This window comes from Pseudorca crassidens, chromosome X (assembly GCF_039906515.1).
Source record: "Pseudorca crassidens isolate mPseCra1 chromosome X, mPseCra1.hap1, whole genome shotgun sequence".
NCBI lineage: Eukaryota > Metazoa > Chordata > Mammalia > Artiodactyla > Delphinidae > Pseudorca > Pseudorca crassidens.
Window position 1 is genome coordinate 99,673,975 of NC_090317.1, and position 24,836 is coordinate 99,698,810.

The 24,836-nt window shown below is 37.9% G+C and overlaps 1 protein-coding gene across 11 annotated transcripts in view; it reads left to right on the plus strand.

The window, feature by feature from the left end:
- Positions 1–24,836, plus strand: part of RPGR (retinitis pigmentosa GTPase regulator) — a 274,383-nt gene that overhangs the window by 212,503 nt on the left and 37,044 nt on the right. For 10 of the 11 annotated variants that reach the window (XR_010939801.1, XR_010939800.1, XR_010939802.1 and 7 more), the window contains 8 exons: positions 919–1,068; positions 4,400–4,558; positions 6,916–7,071; positions 11,825–11,949; positions 14,359–14,544; positions 15,494–15,665; positions 23,620–23,717; positions 24,104–24,169. Coding sequence is in view for 4 of the 11 variants with exons in the window: in XM_067722578.1 (XP_067578679.1) it covers positions 919–1,068; positions 4,400–4,558; positions 6,916–7,071; positions 11,825–11,949; positions 14,359–14,544; positions 15,494–15,665; positions 23,620–23,717; positions 24,104–24,169 (1,112 nt within the window). In the remaining 7 variants the exon portion in view is untranslated. Of the gene's footprint in view, positions 1–918; positions 1,069–4,399; positions 4,559–6,915; positions 7,072–11,824; positions 11,950–14,358; positions 14,545–15,493; positions 15,666–23,619; positions 23,718–24,103; positions 24,170–24,240; positions 24,265–24,836 lie in introns of all 11 variants that reach the window. The other variant, XM_067722581.1, reaches the window with a different exon arrangement.

Here is a 24,836-nt window from a genome sequence, read left to right on the forward strand (position 1 = left end):
CATCCCTTTTTTTTAGACCAGAATATACCAAGTCAGTAAACTGAAGACAGCAATACTGTTTAGTTTTCTTTCATTGACCATGTGTTTTCAGAAGACGTTTAAAATAGAACTTAAAATCATGACATATAGTACAACTTTATGCTTACAGACGTTTAGAAGGTAATTGTTAAATAAATTCGAAGCTGTGCTATCCATCTGTTCCTTTAGATATTCTTAAACATTATCTTCATTGTGTGTTCTGAAAGTTACATTTCAGCTTTAATGAAGTTGCTGTCAGAAACATCCTAGAAATCTGTTGGATATATGTTATTAAAATACAGTTTGTAGGGCTTCCCTGGTGGCGCAGTGGTTGAGAGTCCGCCTGCCGATGCAGGGGACACGGGTTTGTGCCCCGGTCCGGGAAGATCCCACGTGCCGCGGAGCGGCTGGGCCCGTGAGCCATGGCCACTGAGCCTGCGCGTCCGGAGCCTGTGCTCTGCAACGGGAGAGGCCACAACAGTGAGAGGCCTGCATACCGCCCAAAAAAGAAAAAAAAAAAGTTTGTAATGGTCATTGCATCTCTCTGCCCTCCCTATCAAAAGCCCATATGAGAAATTTCTTTAAAATTTGGAGCCGAGATAAACGTGTCTCACTGAAGAAGCTGCTGGTGTGCTGCTTCATTCCAGTCCGGAGAGCTGTGTAACATGCAGTGTTAGAGAAAGCCTGCGCACGGCAATGAAGACCAAACGCAGCCCCAAAAAAATTTTTTTTACAGAAATTGTAATAAGTAGCTACCTGGTATAAATATCTTAGTAGTACTTTTCTTTCAAGATACATAATTTTTCTAAATTAAAAAATAAATGCTCTGTTGGAAGTATAATAACTTGCCATCCCTGCTACCTCTTAAAACCTTTTTTCCTCTTTGTGTTTTCTTTATAGAGGATGGAGAGCTTTTCATGTGGGGTGACAATTCTGAGGGGCAAATTGGTTTACAAAATATAACTAGTATATGTGTCCCTCATCAAGTGACCATTGGAAAACCTATCTCCTGGATCTCTTGTGGATATTACCATTCAGCTTTTGTAACAAGTAAGACAGAACAGTTTGGATTTCTCATGTTATCTCCCATTTCTAAGTTATTACTAAATAATAAAATGTCATAACATTCTACATTTCTATAGAAATATTGTCATGGTACTCCATGTAATGAAATAATTTTGGTCTGTTTTAGGTCACAGTATTTCTTCATTTCAGTAATGAGTATTTATAATTTCAAACTATCTGACGTGTTAACTTTTTTTTAATATCGATGGTACTATTTTATTTATTTCTTTAATTAATTTTTTATTTTTGTCTGTGTTGGGTCTTCTTTGATGCACACGGACTTTCTTTAGTTGTGGTGAGCAGGGGCTACTCTTTGATGTGGTGTGCAGGCTTCGCATTGCAGTGGCTTCTCTTGTTGCGGAGCACGGGCTCTAGGGACGCGGGCTTTGGTAGCTGCGGCACGTGCGCTCAGTAGTTGTGGCTCATGGGCTCAAGAGCGCAGGCTCATTAGTTGTGGTGCACGGGCTTAGTTGCTCGGCGGCATGTGGGATCTTCCCAGACCAGGGCTCGAACCCGTGTCCCCTGCACTGGCAGGCGAATTCTTAACCACTGTGCAACCAGGGAAGTCCCTTAACTTTTTTTAATGAATGTTAGATCTATTAGGAAAACAAAATTTATGCATAAGAAACCCTTCTAAATTTTGGCTCTCAAACTTCTTAGACTCTTTGGCATTAAAAACAAGACCTGTGAGCCTCTTTTCTCTGGATCCACTTGGCTCTGTACTTTGACCTACTCTATTCTTGTCCTGATAATTCGTTCTTACTGTTTCAGTACATGAGTCATAGATTTTCATTGTAGGAATAGGGATGAAGATTAGATGAAAAAGGAAGGGAGTTCAGTATGGGATATGCTTTCCTTTGTTGGGACTTTTCTCAGGATCCCCCGTTTCTCCTTTTCCTGGGCTCACTGGCAACCTTCTCTATCTTAGTTAAAATATTTTAAATGTTGGACTCTAACTATTATAGCCTACATCTACACTGGTAGTAATACCAGAAGTATGATCATGGTTTTCCATCTTATTTATGGTTTTCCTAACAGTAAAAACACCCAGCAGAAATAGTTCTATGGACCCTCTTAGATATCTCTCTAAATATTTGTTTTATACATTTACTTCCTATTCTGTGCACCTCAGATTCAGGTTTAGAAAGTGCTTATTGACCTATCCCAGTGCCCCCCAGGTTTACCAATGAATTGGTAGCAACTTGGTACCAAGAAAAGGCAAACTCTGACTTGGCTGGGTTTGTTCACTACTGGGTCAGTTTGTGTCTTGAAGAAACAATATTTATTCAATCAATAAATATTGTTGAATGAGGAGGTGAGTGAATGAATGATAAATTGACTGTGTTCCTTGGGGCAATACCACATACCAACTTATTTGCAACTCCTGGGATTGGTATAGTCTGTACTCACTTTGTTTATGAAACAGAAAACAGGGAAAAAAATACCTGTGCAAGAACAAATAATCAAAAGCATTGTCTTATATTTGGGCCTTAATAAAACTCCCAGAAACAATTTTTATTTACTACTGCTTTAGCCAGTAGGGAAACAAGTGGAATTATTCGTTTTAACCAATAGGCATTACATTGAACTTTTTTGTTTTGTTTTCTGTTTTTATGCCTTTTTTAAAAAACAGCTTTATTGATGTATAGGTCACCTACCATACAATTCACCCATTTAAGGTGTGAGGAGCAGCAGGAATTTATAGACAGTAGTAGAAAGAGACTTATCTGGACTTAGTAACTCCTTTCATATGAGAGGCAAGAAGCATGGGAAAATGGGGAGCATGCTGACTTACTGAGCACTTCTGTGCCAGTGTTTGCCGAATACTTCAGAGAAAACTGTGGTTCAGAAAGCTTCATTTTTTGTACAGATCAATCTAAAAAATGAGTATAGCTGTGTTTGCAGTATTTGACCAAGTTTTAAGTGGCACATACCATGTGCGTTAGATGTCATACAACTTCCCTAAGTTCTGATTTGGTAGAAGGGCTCTCAACCTTCAGTAGCTGGTTGTACTCGTGGCTTAGATTTATTACAGCAAAGGATACCAAGCAAAAGCAGCAGGAAAGATCTGTATCCTCCAGAGAGGTCCAGTATGCGCTTCCTGGTTCTTCCTGTTCCAAGGCCGCACAGGACATGTTTTCTCTTTGGCAGTGAACTACAGACTACAGGGATGTGTGTGTAATGTCTCTGCTCAGGGAAGCCTACTCTATTCTCAGGGTCTGAGGCTTTTGTGTGGGTGGCTGGTGTCATGTAGGCACATCCTGCTAGCAACTAGTCATGGCAACTGCAACTCGGGTCCCTCAACAGTGAAACCAGGTGCACATCATCAGTGTTGAAGTTTGTGCAAAGCAAGCCTCTCTTAGCTTCTTGCTAAACTGGCATAATTCATTTCTCCAGGTGTACATAACAAAAACATCAATCACCAACATAAAGAACACTCCCAAGGGCCACATTCCCAGGGGTTGGTCAACAGTCAGTCAGTCATGCTTCTCTTGGAGACATGCAAATAATACAAGAGGTGCTGTGTTACCTCTTTCCTCATATCAGTGGTGATGCGTTCTGTGTCATAATCTTTGGATTAGATTATGTATTTACAACAGTTTTTAAATTCCTGTTTTATAGAACTCAGTTCAGTTCATAGAAATGAATAAAAAAAGTTCCTGCTTTCAAGAAGCTCATAGTATAGCGTGGGACATGTGATAACAGAAGAAAATAAATAGTATTGGTGTGGACAAGGCAGTGATTAAATGTCATGAGTTCCTTAATAAGAGAATCTTTCTGGAAAAAGTGCCATCTAACTGAGTAAAATCTGCTATCTTTAGAGTCACCATATTTACTTCACACATAAATGGGTTTTCTACAATAAGTTTCATTAAAAGCAATTATTTATTCACCAAGTATTCATTAAATGTTTAATGTACTAGACACACTGCTAAGTTCTTGCAATACCATAGTGAGCAAGACAAAATCCATGTCCTTATGGGGGTTTAATGTCGAGTCATTTTGCTTTATTGAAAGTAGGTAGAAGTAAGATCATCTTTTCTATATATTGTGAAACAGGTAAAATAATTTTCTAGTTTTTACTAGTAGTGCTGGTCGTGAATTCTTCAGGAAGATTTTGGATTAAAATAATCAAGGGGAAGGGAAAATCTACCTTTATTTCCTTACCATTCAGTAAAAATATCTCAAGAAAGGTCAAATTTATTAAGTTGAGATTTTCTACATTTTTTTAATCAAACGTGAGAACATGTACCAAAAAGACCGGTATTTGTTCATGTCTATGTCATCATCGATCACTGTCCTTTTCCTCCAATAGCGGAGGGAGAACTGTACACCTTTGGAGAACCTGAGTATGGGAAGTTAGGTCTTCCCGAAAAGCTGCTGATCAATCACAAAGTGCCCCAGCTGGTGCCTGGAATTCCTCAGAAGGTGATCCAAGTAGCTTGTGGTGGAGGGCACACAGTTGCGCTCACAGGTATGTGTGCGGCTCCATTCCCTGCTTTCTTTGGTAGCTAATGAAAAAAGCTTTTTTTACATTCATTTATTTTTATTGTGGTAGGAACACTTAACATCTGATCCATCCTCTTAACAGATTTTTAAGTTTACAATACAGTATTGTTATCTATAGGCACAATGTTGTATGGCAGGTTTCTAGAACTTTTACCTTTGCAGAGCTGAAACCTTATACCCATTCATTAGCAGCTCCCCTCTCCCCCTACCCCAGCCCCTGGCAACCACCATTCAAGTCTCTGCTTCGATGAGTTTGACTGTTTTAGATACTTCATGTAAGTTGGCTTTGCATCTTTTTCCATTAAGAACCCCACCTTTTGTTCCTATAGTTAATAAGCATTTCTGGCCTGTGGAAGAAATTTTTAAGTAGAAAAAAATGAATCTTGTTGAATTATTTTTGCTAACATAATTGACATTTTCATGATCTTAACACGTTTAATGGCAGCACATAAGGTTTTTTAGCTCATTTTCAAGAACAAATTGTTTTCCTCATATATATGTATTCCATATTTATTTAAAATTGACATTTTTTCTGAAATATCTTATTTTGGAGAAGCTCCCTGCTAATACTGTTTTCTGCTTGTCATTGATAATTCTTTTTGATATTCACAATGTCTAACTTGGTGATTTCTTTGTGATTTTTATGTTCTGTTATAGTAATTCATTAAAGTGTTAAGATTTTAAATTACAGATAATAAAAAAAGTTAGAACTTTAATAGTAATGTCACTTTTGGCTTCTGAACTTTGTATTTGGTATGACATGTGACTTCTCAGGATTCTAGTCAGGATAATTAAAATAGACTTACTACTTGTTAATATGCTTACTAAATTGATGCTCCCAAATTTGTTCAGCATTAGATTTATTTTAGATGAGTAGTATAGAGGTAATGCAGTTAGATAGTGAATGGTTATGATATATTTTGGTCAAAAAGAAATAAACAGTTTCTGAAGTCACCACTTAATCTTCAGTAACCCAAAGCTAGAAGTGTTCTAGACAAATTTTAAGTAATATCCAGTTCTCAGATGATAATGCTTAAATGTTGCAAGGTGATTAAGCAATATTTTATCTTTAGATTTTCCTCTCTTACATCGCTTTTCCTTGACTTCCTATTCTAGTCCCAGTCATGTGTATAAAGCTGTGGTTTCCCAGAATTACAATTTCCAGATGGAATCTTTTCAAAGTGAGAAATAATTTTTTTCCAGGCCTCAACTCTAAATTTGGAAATAATTCTGAGGTTTAAGTTTTTTTTAAAACTTCTGATAAAGTGAATTTTCATATAATTTCTAAAAGATTTATGTTAGGAATTAAACTTCAAAATTAATCTTTATAAATTATCTGAAAATTTATTCTATAGGCAGAAATGCTACTTATTCTTCATGTGTTATGTTATTTTATATGCTAAGGCAGGGGCCAGGGAGAGTCGTGTGTCTAAAGGACGCTTTCATCACCACTCGTTTATCCTATTTTTGTGCTTTTCCATTTCTCAAGGCTATGTGAGCTAATATTTACTGTTATTGGAGTTCCTTTGGAATCACTTCAAAAATATTAATATAATATAGTATGGATAAACAACAAGGTCCTACTGTATAGCACAGGGAACTATATTCAGTATCCTGTGAGAAACCATAATGGAAAAGAATATGAAAAAGAATATATATATGTATAACTGAGTCACTTTGCTATACAGAGGAAAATAACATAACATTGTCAATCAACTATACTTCAATAAAATTTTTAAAAAAATTTAATATAGAGGAAAGGCTTTTCCCCTCCTTTGATTATTATTGCATTTCCTAGTAAATGAGCTTTACCTGTGAATAAATCTAGCATGTCTGATGTAAGTTTTCATTCTCATGCTAATTCTCCTCTGAAATTGTTTTCTAAAATAGGTTATTCCATTAAATTACTGTTAATAAGTAAGGACGACTTCTGTGGGAAACACTATTCGTTCAGTTAGGGCAGTGAAAGGAATTAGCTTAATGACAATTGATGCTTTTTAACAAACTGAGTGGTAATTATAGGGACTTTTTAGGTAGTAGTTCACCGACTTTTGTGTCTTTAGCAATTCCTTCTATGGTTATATGTAAAAGATAAAATCAGGCCCGTGCCATTATTGTTACAATTGTGTACCTTGTCATTTTTCTCTTCCTTTATCACTGAGGAATGTATACGTAAGTATTAGGTATTCTTATATGAGTATTTCTTTGAGAGGCCCTTAACCCTCATTATAAAAGGTGGAATAGCACTGTATTTCTAGATATAATGGTGACAGTGCCTGTACCTCTGAAATCCTTTTCTTGTGTTTGCCCCTCCCCTTTCAGAGAAGGCCGTGTACACCTTTGGGCTGGGACAGTTTGGTCAACTGGGTCTTGGCACTTTTATTTTTGAAACTTCAGAACCCAAAGCCGTTGAGAATATTAAGGATCAGAAAATAAGTTATGTTTGCTGTGGAGAAAACCACACAGCTTTGATAACAGGTACAGATCAGAATTTCTGTTAATATACTTATGGAACTGGGTATATTTTATTACAAAATAAATACTGTATGGAATGAAAGTATCTAACTTAAGCAAAGGAAATAATAACTGAGAAAATGGAATTCTTTGTTTAATATGCCAACGTGTAAAGTTGTAAACTCCTTTTTCATATCTTAGTTTAATTTAAAATCAGTGTAAATGATCCAAAGGTTTAGAGCCTCAAAATGTGTCAATGCTATCAGAGGTAAGACCATAGCATTATACTGTGGCAGAAGTATAAAAAGTAAAAAGCTGGAATCTTTTTGAAATTGTATCAATTTGAAGGCTCTGAACTCTGCTCAGACCAAAGGGAAAAGTCTCGTAAGAAAGAACTTATTTAAAAATATTCTCCCTCTTCAGTCTGACAGCTACATTCAGGCTGAGTAAATTCTTACGATGCTTCTGCCACTGGGAGGCGTTTTCAGGAGTAACACCTTCATACTTTCTCCACAGTGGTAGACAGAAAGGTACCCCAAAGACTATTAATTAAATGAATACCTGGGTCCTCTAGCTCTTCTGCTCTGTAGTTTCCCCTTTATCTGGGGAGATGGTGCTATGGGTCTACTTCTCAACCTCAGAAACTAGGTGCTGCCAATGTAGGACTCAATAAAGGTACTTCCCTAAAATGACTGACTCACCTATAGATAATTAATATGGAGCTGGAGGAATCAGGCTCCCTGACTTCAGACTATACTACAAAGCTACAGTAATCTAGACAGTATAGTACTGACACAAAAATAGAAATATAGATCAATGGGACAGTATAGAAAGCCCAGAGATAAACCCACGCACATATGGTCACCTTATCTTTGATAAAGGAGGCAAGAATATACAGTGGAGAAAAGACAGCCCCTTCAATAAGTGGTGCTGGGAAAACTGGACAGGTACATGTAAAAGTATGAAATTAGAACACTCCCTAACACCATACACAAAAATAAACTCAAAATGGATTAAAGACCTAAATGTAAGGCCAGACACTATCAAACTCTTAGAGGCAGAACACTCTATGACATTAATCACAGCAAGATCCTTTTTGACCCACCTCCTAGAGAAATGGAAATAAAAACAAAAATAAACAAATGGGACCTAATGAAACTTAAAAGCTTTTGCACAGCAAAGGAAACCATAAACTAGAGCAAAAGACAACCCTCAGAATGGGAGAAAATATTTGCAAATGAAGCAACTGACAAAGGATTAATCTCCAAAATTTACAAGCAGCTCATGCAGCTCAATAACTAAAAAACAAACAACCCAATCCAAAAATGGGCAGGCGACCTAAATAGACATTTCTCCAAAGAAGATATCCAGATTGCCAACAAATACATGAAAGAATGCTCAACATCATTAATCATTAGAGAAATGCCAATCAAAACTACAGTGAGATACTGTCTCACGCCGGTCAGAATGGCCATCATCAAAAAATCTAGAAACAATAAATGCTGGAGAGGGTGTGGAGAAAAGGAAACCCTCTTGCACTGTTGGTAGGAATGTAAATTGATGCAGCCACTATGGAGAACAGTATGAAGGTTCCTTAAAAATCTAATAGAATTACCATACGACCCAGCAATCCCACTACTGGGCATATACCCTGAGAAAACCATAATTCAAAAAGAGTCATGTACCACAATGTTCATTGCAGCTGTGTTTACAATAGCCAGGACATAGAAGCAACCTAAGTGTCCATCAACAGACAAATGGATAAAGAAGATGTGGCACATATATACAGTGGAATATTACTCAGCCATAAAAAGAAACGAAATTGAGTTATTTGTAGTGAGGTGGATGGACCTAGAGTCTGTCATACAGAGTGAAGTCAGAAAGAGAAAAACAAATACCGTATGCTAACACATATATATGGAATCTAAGGAAAAAAAAAAGGTCATGAAGAACCTAGGGGTAAGATGGGAATAAAAACACAGACCTACTAGAGAATGGACTTGAGGATATGGGGAGAGGGAAGGGTAAGCTGTGACAAAGTGAGAGAGTGGCATGGACATATATACACTACCAAACGTAAAATAGGTAGCTAGTGGGAAGCAGCCACATAGCACAGGGAGATCAGCTCGGTGGTTTGTGACCCCTTAGAGGGGTGGGATAGGGAGGGTGGGAGGGAGGGAGACACAAGAGGGAAGAGGTATGGGAACATATGTATATGTATAACTGATTCACTTTCTTATAAAGCAGAAACTAACACACCATTGTAAAGCAATTATACTCCAATAAAGATGTTAAAAAAGAAATGAGCGCAAAGCTTCACAAATACATCAATAAATTAAAACTATTGACACATTAAATGGAAATACGTAATTTGAGAAGAATAAAAATTAAGTGAAATATATTTCATTTGAATTACAAAAAAATATATATTTTCCATAATTTTAATTACTTTGGAATAAAAGGCTCTGTAATTTCTCTATTTGTAGCTCATCATTTCTATCTAAAAAGTAAAGCATTAAAAAGTCATAAATCATATAGTATTTTGAAATAATCGGGATACTGGTATTTCTGCATTTTCCCCTTCTTTTGCAAGTTTCTGCTACGATGAACCTCATCTAATGGTATATGCTTAGGGGAACTAGCACTCAGCAAATACAAGGTATTACCAAGTACTGTCCCTTCTTCCCCAAAGAACTTTGCAGAGAGAACTATCTGCCCATTTTCAAGTATCAGTGTCCTTATTAATGTTGCATGAAATTGAACTATATAGAATGTAAAGAATTACTGTTCATTCACAATCCCAGAAGAGTTGTTGATATGTATGCCTTACTGCAAGTCTTAAGCTCAGTTTCTCTGTCTTTACTGCCATTTTCCATCAACTCTAAATTGTCACTGATCGTAAATACACATTTTTTATGGATCATTTAACATACAATTAGGTTATTTGGTTAAACTTTCATAATACCTTTCCTCCTGATGAAAGAAGTTATAGCACAAATAATTGAACATTATTTGACTTTTTTGCTCATGAATCCTCCCCAGGGACAGGTGTTATGAATTTTTTCTTTGTCCAGGACTAATGAGAGATATGTAGTGAGTTTTCTGTAAGTTCTTGCCAGTTCCCCATTATAGCCAGTGGCTCATGTTTTAAAAAGCTCTCTGAGGTTGGAAGTGTGATCAGGCAGCTTGATCAGAGTTTATTTTTTCTGGCTAAAGATAATCAGGTTTAAAAAAAAAAAACCTTAACATTTTGAATAAGAATATCAGGGTCAAAAAAAGGAGGAGGAAAGCAAAAAGATGATAAGGAGTATATATAAAGAAAGGAAATAAATACCTAATAGTAAGAATTATAACAATCTAAATTTAGAATCTAAATGCTGGTTATTGCTTATTTATAGGGAATCTATTTGTTTTTAATAATTTTTGAACTTTCCACTTTAGTGAATTTTGTTATTATTTCTAATTATTTTTTCAGGCAGTTCTCGTGGCTTTTCTTACTATACAATTACTTTGCCATCCTAAAGTACAAGTCCCCATATATGATCTTGTCATTTCCCAGCTTAAAACCATTCATTTAGCTTATTACTGTTCTTAATATAGAGTTCAAAAATGCTTAATATGAGCTAATAAGATCCTCTTTCGTGTGATTACTTCTTCCCTCTTCAGGCTCATCTCATACCACTCTCACCTTTGTGCTCCAGACACATTGGTTGCCTTTTGGCTTCTTGACTGGGCTGTGTTTTCTCTTGATTCATAGCCTTTGTATGTACTGCTGGCCTCTGCCTGGAAGATTTTTTGCTCCCTTCTTCTTGTAACTAAACCCTAATCCTTTCAGCTTCAGTTTAAAAGCCTTTCCTAATCTCCAGACTGGAGGGAGAGCCCCTCCTCTGCACCTATACTGGCACCCTTTCCTTTCCTTCTGCTTCCATGGCACTTGCCTCACTTGAGATGGAGAGTATGAAAGAAAGGCTTGAGGAGTGAATGTACAGAATACCTGCTATGGCAGTGGGCAAAACGATTAACTGGAGAGAAGGGACAAAATTACTCATCATCATCTTGGCCCAGCTATATAGGGGACCCCAGTATTGATATAGGGACCAGCAGCTTGGTTGGTTTATGGCATTTCCTTCAGCAGCTTTCCACAACCCTGAAGCAGAAGTAAAAGAGACAGTTGGATTGATCGAAACTAGTGGTGATTTTGTCTCCACAGGGGACACATGGCAATGTCTGGAGATGTTTTTGATTGTCACAACTGCAGAGGCAGGGTATTCTATGGGCATTTAGTAGGTAGAAGCCAAGGATGCTGCTAAACATCCCACGATGCACAGGACAGACCCATACAACCAAGAATTATCTGGCCTCAAATGTCTGTAGTGCCGAGGTTGAAAAACCCTGACCTAATCAGTGACCTGAGGAAAAAAGAAAATAGATTGTATTGGGATGTAGGAGGTCAGAATACAAAAGTCTCCTTCTTGAGATGATGGTGTGTATCACAAGATCTTATGCTGGGTTGCTGCTGCTCCACACAGCACCTCACACACCTGGGTCTCAACTTCACAAGCCACCAAGAGCTTAGTGATTTATTCTCGGGGTATCTATTGCCTCATGTTATGTGTGGACAACAGAAACCATAGAGAGTGTGGAAACATCAGTGGAGCAGAGTAAATTTAATGGAGAATATGAGGGGAAAATTGCAATGTAAGTTAATGTATTTGTCTATTTACAAATAGATCCATGAAAGTAACACTTTTATAATTCTCTCTTTTTTTCATTTTAGATTTAGGCCTTATGTATACTTTTGGAGACAGTCGACATGGAAAATTAGGACTTGGACTGGAGAGTTTTGCCAATCAGTTCGTTCCTACTTTGTGTTCTAATTTTTTGAAGTTTATAGTACAGTTGGTAAGGACATCACATTTCCCTGTTTACATGTTCATATTCCTATATTTGAGTCTTTCAGTATTTCATAGAAAATAAGTACTTTTCTGTTTATATGAAATATCATAGCTATATCTAGTAAATATACTTGTGTCCTAAAGGCCAAATGTCAGACATCACGGCACTCTGAAAATCTGTCCCTTTTCTAATGTTCCTCCTCTAACATCTTCCTTTCTGCCCTAATCTTGACTCTTCTACTTCATTTTCATATGTCTCTTGAGAGCCAAGACTGTGCCATGCCTGGAAGCTTTGTGTTTCCTGTAGCTCCCAGCAGAGTGCCTCACTCACAGTGGTCATCTGTAAATATTTGCTGGATTAGATATCACTAGGACTCTCAAATCCTGCACAAGAAAAATATCTGATAATAAATGAAGCGTTTTGAAATTATATTTAATTGGTTAAGTGTTATTTGGATAAGGTGTTGTTTCAGTGACATCTCCATCAGGCACTGTATCTCTGTTGTTTCTAACACTTTTGCCAATTAAGAACTATAGACTTGAAAATTTTGTTTACTCAGTGATGATAATATTACTTGGAATTTGTTCTCCAAAGGCTCAGAGCCTCGTACTATGGAACACTTCCATTCCTTGATTTGACACCTGTTTAATGAATGCCTGCTTGGTACAAGATACTGGACTGAGGATGAGGAATACAGAGCATGCAGTGATGAACACAGTGACCAGATTTTCATTGACTAAGCTTATAATCTTATGGGGAAGATGGTTTCTGTTTTGTTTTGTTTTGTTTTGTTTTTTGTTTTTTGCGGTACGCGGGCCTCTCACTGTTGTGGCCTCTCCCGTTGCGGAGTACAGGCTCCGGACACACAGGCTCGGCGGCCATGGCTCACAGGCCCAGGCGCTCCGCGGCATGTGGGACCTTCCCAGACCGGGGCATGAACCCGTGTCCCCTGCATCGGCAGGCAGACTCTCAACCACTGCGCCACCAGGGAAGCCCGGGAAGATGGTTTTTAAAAGGTGCTATACAGAAAACATATCAATTTTAACTTTGAACATACGAAGGGAAAGGTTCAGAGTATGCTCTTCTATGTCATGTAGAACACTATGAAGACACCAGAAGTCTGTGTATTGCAAACACAATGTTTTTTAAAGCATTTTATTGAAAATCAGTTATTTCTCAAAATCGTTTGGATGTTGATTTCCTTTTTCATTGTTCTATCATTGTGCATGCTTGCGTTTTGCTCTCAGGACTTTTAAGCATTAAACTTAAAAAATCTTCATGTATAAAGACATAATTATCCCAAGAGACTGATTTATTCTTGGGTCCCTTCTTTCCAAGTAGAACTTGTCTGAGTAATTTTTTCGAGTTGTTAGTGTTGCTCCAAGATTAAAATAGCATTTTCTAACTTGTAAAGAGAAATATAATGTGCCAAATAGGTTTTTTTCTCTATACTGTATATTCAGTTGAAAGTAAAATGGTATGTTAAACTTGTTCTAGTTTTCAATAATAGTGTTTAAAGAATATATATTGTAAGGGCTTCCCTGGTGGTGCAGTGGTTAAGAATCTGCCTGCCAATGCAGGGGACACAGGTTCGAGCCCTGGTCCAGGAAGATCCCACATGCTGTGGAGCAGCTAAGCCCATACGCCACAACTACTGAGACTGTGCTCTAGAGCCCATGAGCCACAACTACTGAGCCTGCGTGCCACAACTACTGAAGCCTGTGCACCTAGAGCCCGTGCTCCACAACAAGAGAAGCCACCACAATGGGAAGACCACGCACTGCAATGAAGACTAGCCCCCACTCACCGCAACTAGAGAAAGCCCGTGTGCAGCAATGAAGACCCAATGCAGCCAAAAATAAATAAATAAATTTTTTAAAAAAAGAATATATTGTAATTCGTGTGTGTGTGTGTGTGTGTGTGTGTGTGTGTGTGTTTGTAGAGAGAGAGAGAGATATCAGTCAGTCAGTCTAGGAAGTCTACCGCTAAGTTAATGTTTTGTAGCTGAAAACTGTTAAAGACCCATTTGTGGGGCTTCCCTGGTGGCGCTGTGGTTGAGAATCAGCCTGCCAATGCAGAGGACACGGGTTTGAGCCCTGGTCCGGGAAGATCCCACATGCCACGGAGCAACTAAGCCCATGCACCATGACTGAGCCTGTGCTCTAGAGCCCACGTGACACAACTACTGAAGCCTGCGTGCCTAGAGCCGGTGCTCTGCAACAAGAGAAGCCACCGCAACGAGAAGCCTGTGCACCGCAACAAAGAGTAGCCCCCGCTCGCCACAACTAGAGAGAAGCCGGCACACAGCAACGAAGACCCAACGCAGCCAAAAATAAAAATAAATTAAAAAACAAAACAAACCCATTTGTGTTTGAAGCCAGTGTCAATTAATTTATCTGTGAATTTATGCTGCAGGTTGCTTGCGGTGGATGTCACATGCTAGTTTTTGCCACTCCACGACTTGATGGGGCAGAAGACGTTGAGTTAGATGAAATAAATGATTGTTGCTTACCTTCAGCTACATCTCTGCCCATCAGTGATCTGACTTCAGGAAACGTACTGCAGAGATCTTTATCAGCACGTGTGCGGCGAAGAGAGAGGGTACAGTTGTGGCCTATTCTATATAATAATGTTGTCTAGCACTGTAAAGAAAACAAATTTTTTTTCTTTTTAAACCAAAGAAGGGTCTTCTTAGGTAAATTTACTAAATAAAATGATTAGAATTGAGGGCTTACAAACTTTTAAAGCAAACTCAGAATTAAACTGGTAAATATACAAACTAGAAAATTGAAATTATCGTGGATAACCTTTGCTTGTAGACAGTGGTACTTACCGCTATCTTATCACCTCAGATAGAATGCTAAGTTGTTTTCTCAACCATCTGTGGATTGACTTCTACTTTGCTTTTATCTTGTAAAGCTAATACCTCATGAGCAATGAAAGGTTATATATATATTATAACTAATGAAAGGTAGAAAACAAAGAAATAAGGGCTTTATTTGAGAGAGGGAATGTTCTTTCTCAATTAAATTTAGAGATTCTCATTCTGTGCTTTAAAATTATTCAATGACACTTACATTTAAAAAAAATAAAATGCCAAATGATTTTTAGAGACATTCCTTTTTTTAAAAAATTGCTTTAAGTTCCAAAATGTATTCCTTTAGTGGTAAAAAAAAAAAGTTAAGTTTCATTTTTCTTATGAAAAAGTATATATGGAAAAATTGAGAAATATCCCATAAGTATTTTGTAGTTGTTGTTGGTTTGTGTCTCCTGAGTAACTTTTTTTTTCCGGGAAGGCAGAGCAAACACACTTTTCCCCATCTTGTGAAAAACAGACTTCCAAATTGACAATTTAGAGCAACTTAGATACAGAGGCAAACAAAACAAAACATTTTTGAGCCCTTGGGGATTATTAAAAAGTGAATGTTGTAGGACGTTGGCCAACTTTGAAGTCTCTCTCTTCAATATTTTTAGCAGCCTCAGGGTGGTTTATATCAATATTAAGTATATAACATTATCTAACAGTTTATTTAACCTGTTTGTTTTAAAGGAGAAATCCCCAGACTGTATTCAAACGACAGGAACACTACCTCCAATTGCAGGGACTCTCATACCACCTGTTTGTTTTCCACCTCGTTCAGTTCCTTTCTGTATGTCTACAACTAATCTGCTAGAGAAGAGGATGCCTGATAAAGAGGGCCCTATGCTGCCAATGGAACCAGGTAACAGTTGATGCTCTGCCTGCTCTCAGAAGAAATGTACCATTTATTCCATTGTTTTCATGTTCATCTCAAGCTATTTTCTCTAACTAAATTGCTTTCTTCCTAGTTAGAGACTGACATCTCTCATGTGAACTCAAATCCAAGAATACTCTTACTAGTAGAAAGCATCTCTGGTGACCTTAAAAATCCCATGTAATGACAGCAGCATATTTTTATAAAGCAGTGTATAACATATATATCACCTTCTCTTACATTATCTTCTTTAAACCCAGAAGCAACTCCATGAACTAGGTGGGAGTTATATTCTTCATTTTTGTATATGAGAAAAGCAAGGCTTGAAGAGATTGAGTGACTCAGGTCACTCAGTTTTATAAGTGAACAGGATTTGAATGCAGGTCTTGTAGACCTATGTGAAGTTCTGCCCTTAGGCAATATAGCATCGTGGTTAAGAGCCTGGGATGTAGAGTCAAATTGATCTGGGATCCGATGCCAGCTTTCACATTTATTAACTATGTGACTGGCTTTGGGAAGGTTACTTAATTTCTCTACACCTCAGTTTCCATATCTTTGAAATAACTTTAATAATACCTACTTTAGAGAGTTCATGACAGTTAAATGAGATAAGGCATATAAAATACTTAGCATTGAGCCTAGCACCCCCAGAAACCTCTTCATAAATATAGGCATAGTTATTATTAACCCCACTGCCTACTAGATACAGATTTCATGTTTTAAATTGTAATTCCAGCTCTTTAGCCATTATACACCTCTTCTAAATAGTTTTGTTTACAGACATTTGTGTATCGTAGGAGTGTGTTTATGTTACTACAGGGCATGTACCCAGATGATAGGGGCAGAACAAGAAACTAGGGTAGGAAATCAGAGTAAGCAGTACGTTTGGAATTAAGAAGAAAATCTGGGCATCTGGGATTAAGAACTGTAGCACAGATAATTTTAATATCTTTGGGCTCAGGAACCTAGATAAAAGGTTGAGGTAACAAAGGATCAGGAACTCAGTCAAGAATTGTGGGCCATAGGAATGGAATGTTGTCTACATCTAAGACCTTGATAATGAGCTGGGTTTCCTACATCTCACCCACAAATTCTGTATGTTTCCTTTGGAGATAGGAATCACTGGTGCTCTTCATCCCTGTACATGGGAAAAGTAGATTCTGGCAACAGTGTGTGCAAGGAAAAGAGAAGTTTATGGTTTGGGACAAGTTGTTTCCCACTTCAAGAGATTTGAATGTGAAGATAGAACTTTGTAGCTAGAGCGAAAGGAAAAGCCATCCCATATCTTTTTGTGACTGTTTGCTAAAACCAACTTAATAAAAATATTTTGAAAGTTGTATCCAACATATAATGTGACTTTTTATAAATTATTTGCAGGCTTCAGTATTTCTCATGGAGTGAAGGAGGTCAGGGAAGACATGACTGAGGAAGTGACATTTAAGCTAAAACATAAAGGATAAAAAGTAGCCACACAAAGAGAGATGTGTATGTTACAGGCAGAGAAAATAATGTAGGTAAAGGTTTGGAAGCAGTTTATAGGAAAAGGAAAGAAGATCACTGGGCTCAGAGAGTGAGGGAAAAGGCAGGACAAGATGATGTTGGAAAAAGAGACAGCAGAAAAATATCCATGGGTTTATAGGCCATGAGAGGCCTATTTGATTTGAGTGTTTATCTTAAGTGTAATAGAAAGTCATTAAAGGGTTTTAAATAGTGGAGTGATGTGCTCCAGTGCCATTTATATTTTAAGATGATCACTTTTGCCGGTGTGTGGATGTAGGGATGCCAGACTAGAGGTAGGAAGAATACTTAAGAGCCTTTTGCAAGAGATGATGGTGTTTGCAGATTTGAAATACATTTTAGTCATAGAAACAACTGAACTTGCTCGTTAATGGGTCACACATAGATGTGTAGGCAGGAGGATGGTCGACTGCTTTGAGAAAAAAAAATAAAAATTGAGCTTGAGATACCTGTGAGACATCCAAGCAGAAATATCAAGCAGGCAGTTGAAAATGAAAGAATAACATTTAGAAGATAGGTGTGGACAAGAGACAGAAATTTGAAAAACGTCAACATAGAGATGGTATTGATAATCCATGGAAGTTGGTGAAATCACCTATTAGAGAGTAGAGTAGCAAGAAGAGAGGGCCCAGGATTTAGCCCTGAGAATGTCTAACACTTAGAGGGGAGGAGAGGAAGAGCCCACAAAACCACCTTCCCCAGCCTCATCAGCCAGTAAGGTAGGAGGAGGGTCATGAGGAGGGAGTAGGGTCATGAATTCAAAGTACCGCTCAAAGGTCAAGGAAAAGGAGTTCAAAGAAGCATCCATGGATTAAGCATTATGGAGATTTTTGGTGATCCTGACAAGAGCAGTTCCAGGGAGAGATCAGGACAGAAGGCAGAGTGTTAAAAGTTGAGGCATGAAGGGGAAATGAGGACGTGAAGAGGAGATAGAGTGTGTAGATAGTTCTTTTGCCTATTTTGGTCCTGAAGAGGAGCAGAGAAATGGGCTGGCAGGAGAGGGAGATGTGGAGTCAATGGGAAATACTAGAGCATGTTTGTGTGCTAATGCAGGGGTCCCCAAACCCTGGGCCACGGACTGATTCAGGTCTGCAGCCTGTTAGGAACTGGGCCTCACAGCACAGCAGGGGGTGAGCAGCAGACGGCGGGCAAGCAAACAAGCTAGCAAAGCTTCATCTGCTGCTCCCCATCGCTCGCATTACCGCCTGAACCATCCCCCCACCCCCGGCCTGTGGAAAACCTGTCTTCCACAAAACCGGTCCCTGGTGCCAGAAAGGTTGAGGACCTTGGGGACCGCTGTGCCTAATGGACATGAGCCAGTAGTCCCAGAGAGATTGGTAGCACACGAGAGAGAGGATATGACCAAAGGTGCAAAGCTCTTGAGAAGACAGGAGGGGCTGGCATACAGAGCAGTCTTTGTTAAGAGGAAAGACACATCCTACATTTTAACAGGAAAATGTAGGTAAATTTGTACATTTGTTGGTGAGAAGATAAAGCAGATCACCTCTGACGACTTCTGTTTTCTCAGTCAAGTATAAGGCCAAGACCATGAGCTTAAATGGTATACTATCTATTTTCCAAACCTCCTTTTTCTGCCATCTCCAATCTCTCCTGCTTAGTACTTTTCTATTTTAATCTCCTTCAGGTACACTTTAGTTCCCATCTGCTCCAATGTCTTCAGAGGATACCTAATATTTTTTTTAAATAAATGTAAATTTCCCCATGTAACTCCCACCTGCTTTTCTAGCTTCATCTCTCAGCAGCCTTTTTCTTATAACCTTAATTTAGGTCTCGAGTCTGCAGGCTGTGGCCCATGGGTCAAATCTGGCCAGCAACCGGTTTTTTGGGGGTTTTTTAATGTCTTTACTGGAGTATAATTGCTTTACGTTGTTTTGTTAGTTTCTGCTATATAACAAAGTGAATCAGCTCTACGTATACTAATATCCCCATATCCCCTCCCTCTTACATCTCCCTCCCACCCTCCCTATCCAACTCCTCTAGGTGGTCACAGAGCACCGAGCTGATTTCCGTATGCTATGCAGCTGCTTCCCACTAGCTATCTATTTTACATCTGGTAGTGTATATATGTCCGTGCCACTCTCTCACTTCGTCCCAGCTTACCCTTCCCCATCCCCATGTCCTCAAGTCCATTCTCTACGTCTGCATCTTTATTCCTGTCCTGCCCCTAGGTTCTTCAGAAACTTTTTTTTTTTAGATTCCATATATATGTATTAGCATACGATATTTGTTTTTCTCTTTCTGACTTACTTCACTCTGTATGACAGCCTCTAGGTCCATCCACCTCACTACAAATAACTCAATTTCATTTCTTTATATGACTGAGTAACATTCCATTGTATATATGTGCCACGTCTTCTTTATCCATTCATCTGTCGATGGACACTTAGGTTGCTTCCATGTCCTGGCTATTGTAAATACAGCTGCAATGAGCATTGTGGTACATGACTCTGAATTATGGTTTTCTCAGGGTATATGCCCAGTAGTGGGATTGCTGGGTCGTATGGTAATTCTATTTTTAGTTTTTTAAGGAACCTCCATACTGTTTTCCATAGTGGCTGTATCAGTTTACATTCCCACCAACAGTGCGAGAGGGTTCCCTTTTCTCCACACCCTCTCCAGCATTTATTGTTTGTAGAACATTTGATAATGGCCATTCCAACCGGTGTGAGGTGATACCTCATTGTAGTTTTGATTTGCATTTCTCTAATGATTACTGATGTTGAGCATCCTTTCATGTGTTAGTTGGCAATCTGGATATCTTCTTTGGAGAAATGTCTATTTAGGTCTTCTGCCCATTTTTGGATTGGGTTGTTTCTTGTTTTGTTATCGAGCTGCATGAGCTGCTTGTAAATTTTGAAGATTAATCCTTTGTCAGTTGCTTCATTTGCAAATATTTTCTCCCATTCTGAGGGTTGTCTTTTGCTCTAGTTTATGGTTTCCTTTGCTGTGCAAAAGCTTTTAGGTTTCATTAGGTCCCATTTGTTTATTTTTGTTTTTATTTCCATTTCTCTAGGAGGTGGGTCAAAAAGGATCTTGCTGTGATGTATCTCATAGAGTGTTGTGCCTATGTTTTCCTCTAAGAGTTTTATAGTGACTGGTCTTACATTTAGGTCTTTAATTCATTTTGAGTTTATTTTTGTGTATAATGCTAGGGAGTGTTCTAAGTTCATTCTTTTACATGTACCTGTCCAGTTTTCCCAGCACCACTTACTGAAGAGGCTGTCTTTTCTCCATTTTATATTCTTGCCTCCTTTATTAAAAATAAGGTGAGCATATGTGCGTGGGTTTATCTCTGGGCTTTCTATCCTGTTCCATTGATCTATATTTCTGTTTTTGTGCCAGTACCATACTGTCTTGATTACTGTAGCTTTGTAGTATAGTCTGAAGTCCAGGAGCCTGATTCCTCCAGCAACGTTTTTCTTTCTCAAGATTCCTTTGGCTATTTGGGGTCTTTTATGTTTCCATACAAATTGTGAAATTTTTTGTTCTAGTTCTGTGAAAAATGCCAGTGGTAGTTTGATAGGGATTACATTGAATCTGTAGATTGCTTTGGGTAGTATAGTCATTTTCACAATGTTGATTCTTCCCATCCAAGAACATGGTATATCTCTCCATCTGTTTGTATCATCCTTAATTTCTTTCATCAGTGTCTTATAATTTTCTGCATATAGGTCTTTGGTCTCCCTAGGTAGGTTTATTCCTAGGTATTTTATTCTTTTTGTTGCAGTGGTAAATGGGAGTGTTTCCTTAATTTCTCTTTCAGATTGTTCATCTTTAGTGTATAGGAATGCAAGAGATTTCTATGCATTAATTTTGTGTCCTGCTACTTTATGAAATTCTTTGATTAGCTCTAGTAGTTTTCTGGTAGCATCTTTGGGATTTCCTATGTATAGTGTCATGTCATCTGCAGACAGTGACAGCTTTACTTCATCTTTTCTGATTTGGATTCCTTTTATTTCTTTTTCTTCTCTGATTGCTGTGGCTAAAATTTACACAACTATGTTGTGTAATAGTGGTGAGAGTGGACCACCTTGTCTTGTTCCTGATCTTAGAGGAAATGCTTTCAGTTTTTCACCATTGAGAATGAGGTTGGCTGTGGGTTTGTCATATATGGCCTTTATTATGTTGAGGTAAGTTCCCTCTATGCCTACTTTCTGGAGAGTTTTTATCATAAATGGGTGTTGAATTTTGTCAAAAGCTTTTCCTGCATCTACTGAGATGATCATATGGTTTTTCTCCTTCAATTTGTTAATATGGTGTATCACATTGATTGCAAGAATCCTTGCAATCCTGGGATAAACCCCACTTGATCATGGTGTTTGATCCTTTTAATGTGCTGTAGGATTCTGTGTGCTAGTATTTTGTTGAGCATTTTTTTATCTATGTTTTATCAGTGATATTGGCCTGAGGTTTTCTTTTTTTGTGACATCTTTGTCTGGTTTTGGTATCAGAGTGATGGTGGCCTCGTAGAATGAGTTTGGGAGTGTTCCTCCCTCTGCTATATTTTGGAAGAGTTTGAGAAGGATAGGTGTTAGCTCTTCTCTAAATGTTTGATAGAATTCATCTGTGAAGCCATCTGGTCCTGGGCTTTTGTTTGTTGGAAGATTTTTAATCACAGTTTCAATTTCAGTGCTTGTCATTGGTCTGTTTATATTTTCTATTTCTTCCTGGTTCAGTCTTGGAAGGTTGTGCTTTTCTAAGAATTTGTCCATTTTTTCCAGGTTGTCAGCCACCGGTTTTTATAAAGTTTATTAGAAGCCAGTCACGCCCATTAATTTATGTATTGTCTGTGGCTACTTTCACATTTCAGTGGCAGAGTTTGCATAATCAGGACAGAGACTGTATGGCCTCAAAGCCTATAACGTTTAACATGTGGCCTTTGACAGAAAAAGGTTGCTGACCCCTGATTTTAATCAAACTGAGCTCTTCGCAGTCAGACTGAGTGGAAAGGCTGTGAAGTCAAGGCAGACTTGAGATTGACACTTGACACCAAAAGAGTCACTGAACCTTAATTTATTCATTTGTGAAATGGGGATATAACACTTAGCTCTCTTATTGTCATGACATTAACCTGACATGTATAAAAGCATATGTTCCAAGTACACAGTAAGCCTTCAACACAAGCCATTCCACAGCTTCTTTTAGCACTAGGCTTATTTTCTTCCCCATCCACCTCCATCTCTGCCTCTCAGAATTCTACTTATCCATCATTCCCTGTAACTCCTTAGTGAAACATTTCCTGATTCCCAACATTTGGATGTGCTTTCTCATTCCCCTATGTAATATGTTTTGTATTCTCTTCTAGACTATAAGTTCATTAAGATTTAGTAGTTACTTAAGTTGATATCTCCTACATAATACCTCACATGGAATAAAGACAGACTATTTGTTCATTTGAATTGAATGAATTTACAAGGGAGAGATCACTGTGGACTGGCATTTTTAGTGAAGACTTCATTAAGGAGCTCCTCTCAAATAAGTATATGTGTGCTACATGGGGGTATGGTAATTGAGAAAAATGTAAGGTCAAATAAAGCTTGTAACTTTTAATTATCTGCTTTATGATGTAATAACCTTGCAGTTTTCTATAAAAGTTTCCAGGTCCTTGTGCTAGTTTTCTGTTGCTACATAAGAAATGATCCTAAAACTTAGGTTAAAACAACAAACATTTACTATCTCACACAGTTTCTCAGGGTCGAGAATCCAGGAACAGTCTAGCTGAGTGGTTCTGGCTCAGGGTATTTCATGTAGTTGTAGTCACATTGTCAGATGGGGCTGCAGTCATCTGAAGGCTTGACTGAGTCTGGAGGATCCTCTTTCAAGCTCACTCACGTGGCCATCGGCAGGAGGCTTCACTCCCTCAGCACATGGGCTTCTCCCTGGGGATGCTCACAACATGGCTTCCAAGAAAGTGTGTGTGTGTGCACGCGCGTGCGCGAGAGAGAGAGAGGGAGAGAGAACTGAGACATAAGCCACAATAGCATCACAATTATATCTGCTTTTTTTATTGGCCATACAGACCAACCTGGTAAAATGTGGAAGGGAACTCCACAGAGGTATGCATAGCAGAGGATGTGGGTTGTTGGAGACCTTTTTGGGGTCTGGCCATCACAGTGCTTGATACTTGGGTAGTATTTACCCCAAAGGAATAATGTTTGCCTGTTCACATGAATGAAGCAATTGTTATCTCATCAGTGTCATAGTTTTTAAATTTTCAAAAAGATTTTAAAACCTGTTATCACTGTGAATGAATTCTGTTCAGTTCCCTTAATATGAGGTTTAAGGACCTTTAGTAAAATTATAACTGTACTTTTATATTACAGAATAATTTCTGTTTATTGTCTAGTTGTCTTTCACTTTTCTGTTGAAATCTTGTTTTCTCTTTTCTCTTTTAATCATTCAGATTATTTTCAACGTAAAATAACCAAAGGGAAAGAGACAGACAATTTTTCAGCAGAGGATTCAGAAAGCCTTGGAGAAACTACTGATGTCTTAAATATGGTAATGGTTTTCCTATTTATGTGATATAGATATAAGTTCCTCATGTATTTGTATGTGTATGTCTGTGTATATGTATGTCTACTTCCTAAGCCGTTATATACATAGAAAAGCTTTTGTTTTGGTTTTGGTTTCATTCATTATTTTAAAATCAGCTTTATTGAGGTATAGGTTACATACAGTAAAATTCATTTCAACTCTCACATTATTAGTATGCAGTTGAGAGTTGATTATATGACTATATGGACTGTTTTGTGTTAATTTCATTTATATATTTTTAAAAATCAATATATAATCATATATATAAATATATAATCATATGTATAAATATATAATCATATATCTAGTCTTTATTCTTTTTAGAACATATTTTTTAAAATTTATTTCAGACACATATGATGAGCCTGAATTCCAATGAAAAATCATTAAAATTATCACCAGTTCAAAAACAAAAGGTATAATATAGAGAGTTATTTTCACTATGATGGGTAAGAATACTTTAAATTATTTATATTTTTCTTGAAAGGTTTCTGGAAAGAACACAAGAAAGGTAAGCATTCACTTACTTTAGGATTTAAAAGACGGGGATACAATATATAGAGCCTCAATTTGGGCTTATTCTGTTGGTGTGTATTCTCTGTGATGCAAGAAGAGTGGCAGAATTTCCCTGCCGAAATTTGCTCTTTGGAGTCACTAACAAGTGACGATAGCCATACTTTGTTACCGTCAAGGCAAAAGATTTTTATCACAGTTCTTAAGTATTGGAAGAGGCTACTGTCTATGAGTGCCTCTCACACTTTGGTTGAGTATGACTTTGGGTGAGTTACCTTGCTGACCTTACAGGATGATATTAACATCTTTTCTAGTTCTAAAATTTTGTGGGTTTAGTTGAAATATTTGGTAATTGCTTTTACAATGTTTGGAATAGGCATTAATTTATCAAGGAATTGGTAGCATAAAAACAAGATTAAACATTTGGAAATTAGTCAGAAACTATGCGTGGGTGATAAAGAGAGACCTTTAATGAATAACAAATGAATAGCAAGAGTAAGGAATATTCTGGTTTTCACAACCCTGGAGAGATAAAGGCCTGTCCTGAAGTCATTTGCTTTTCCTGGCTTT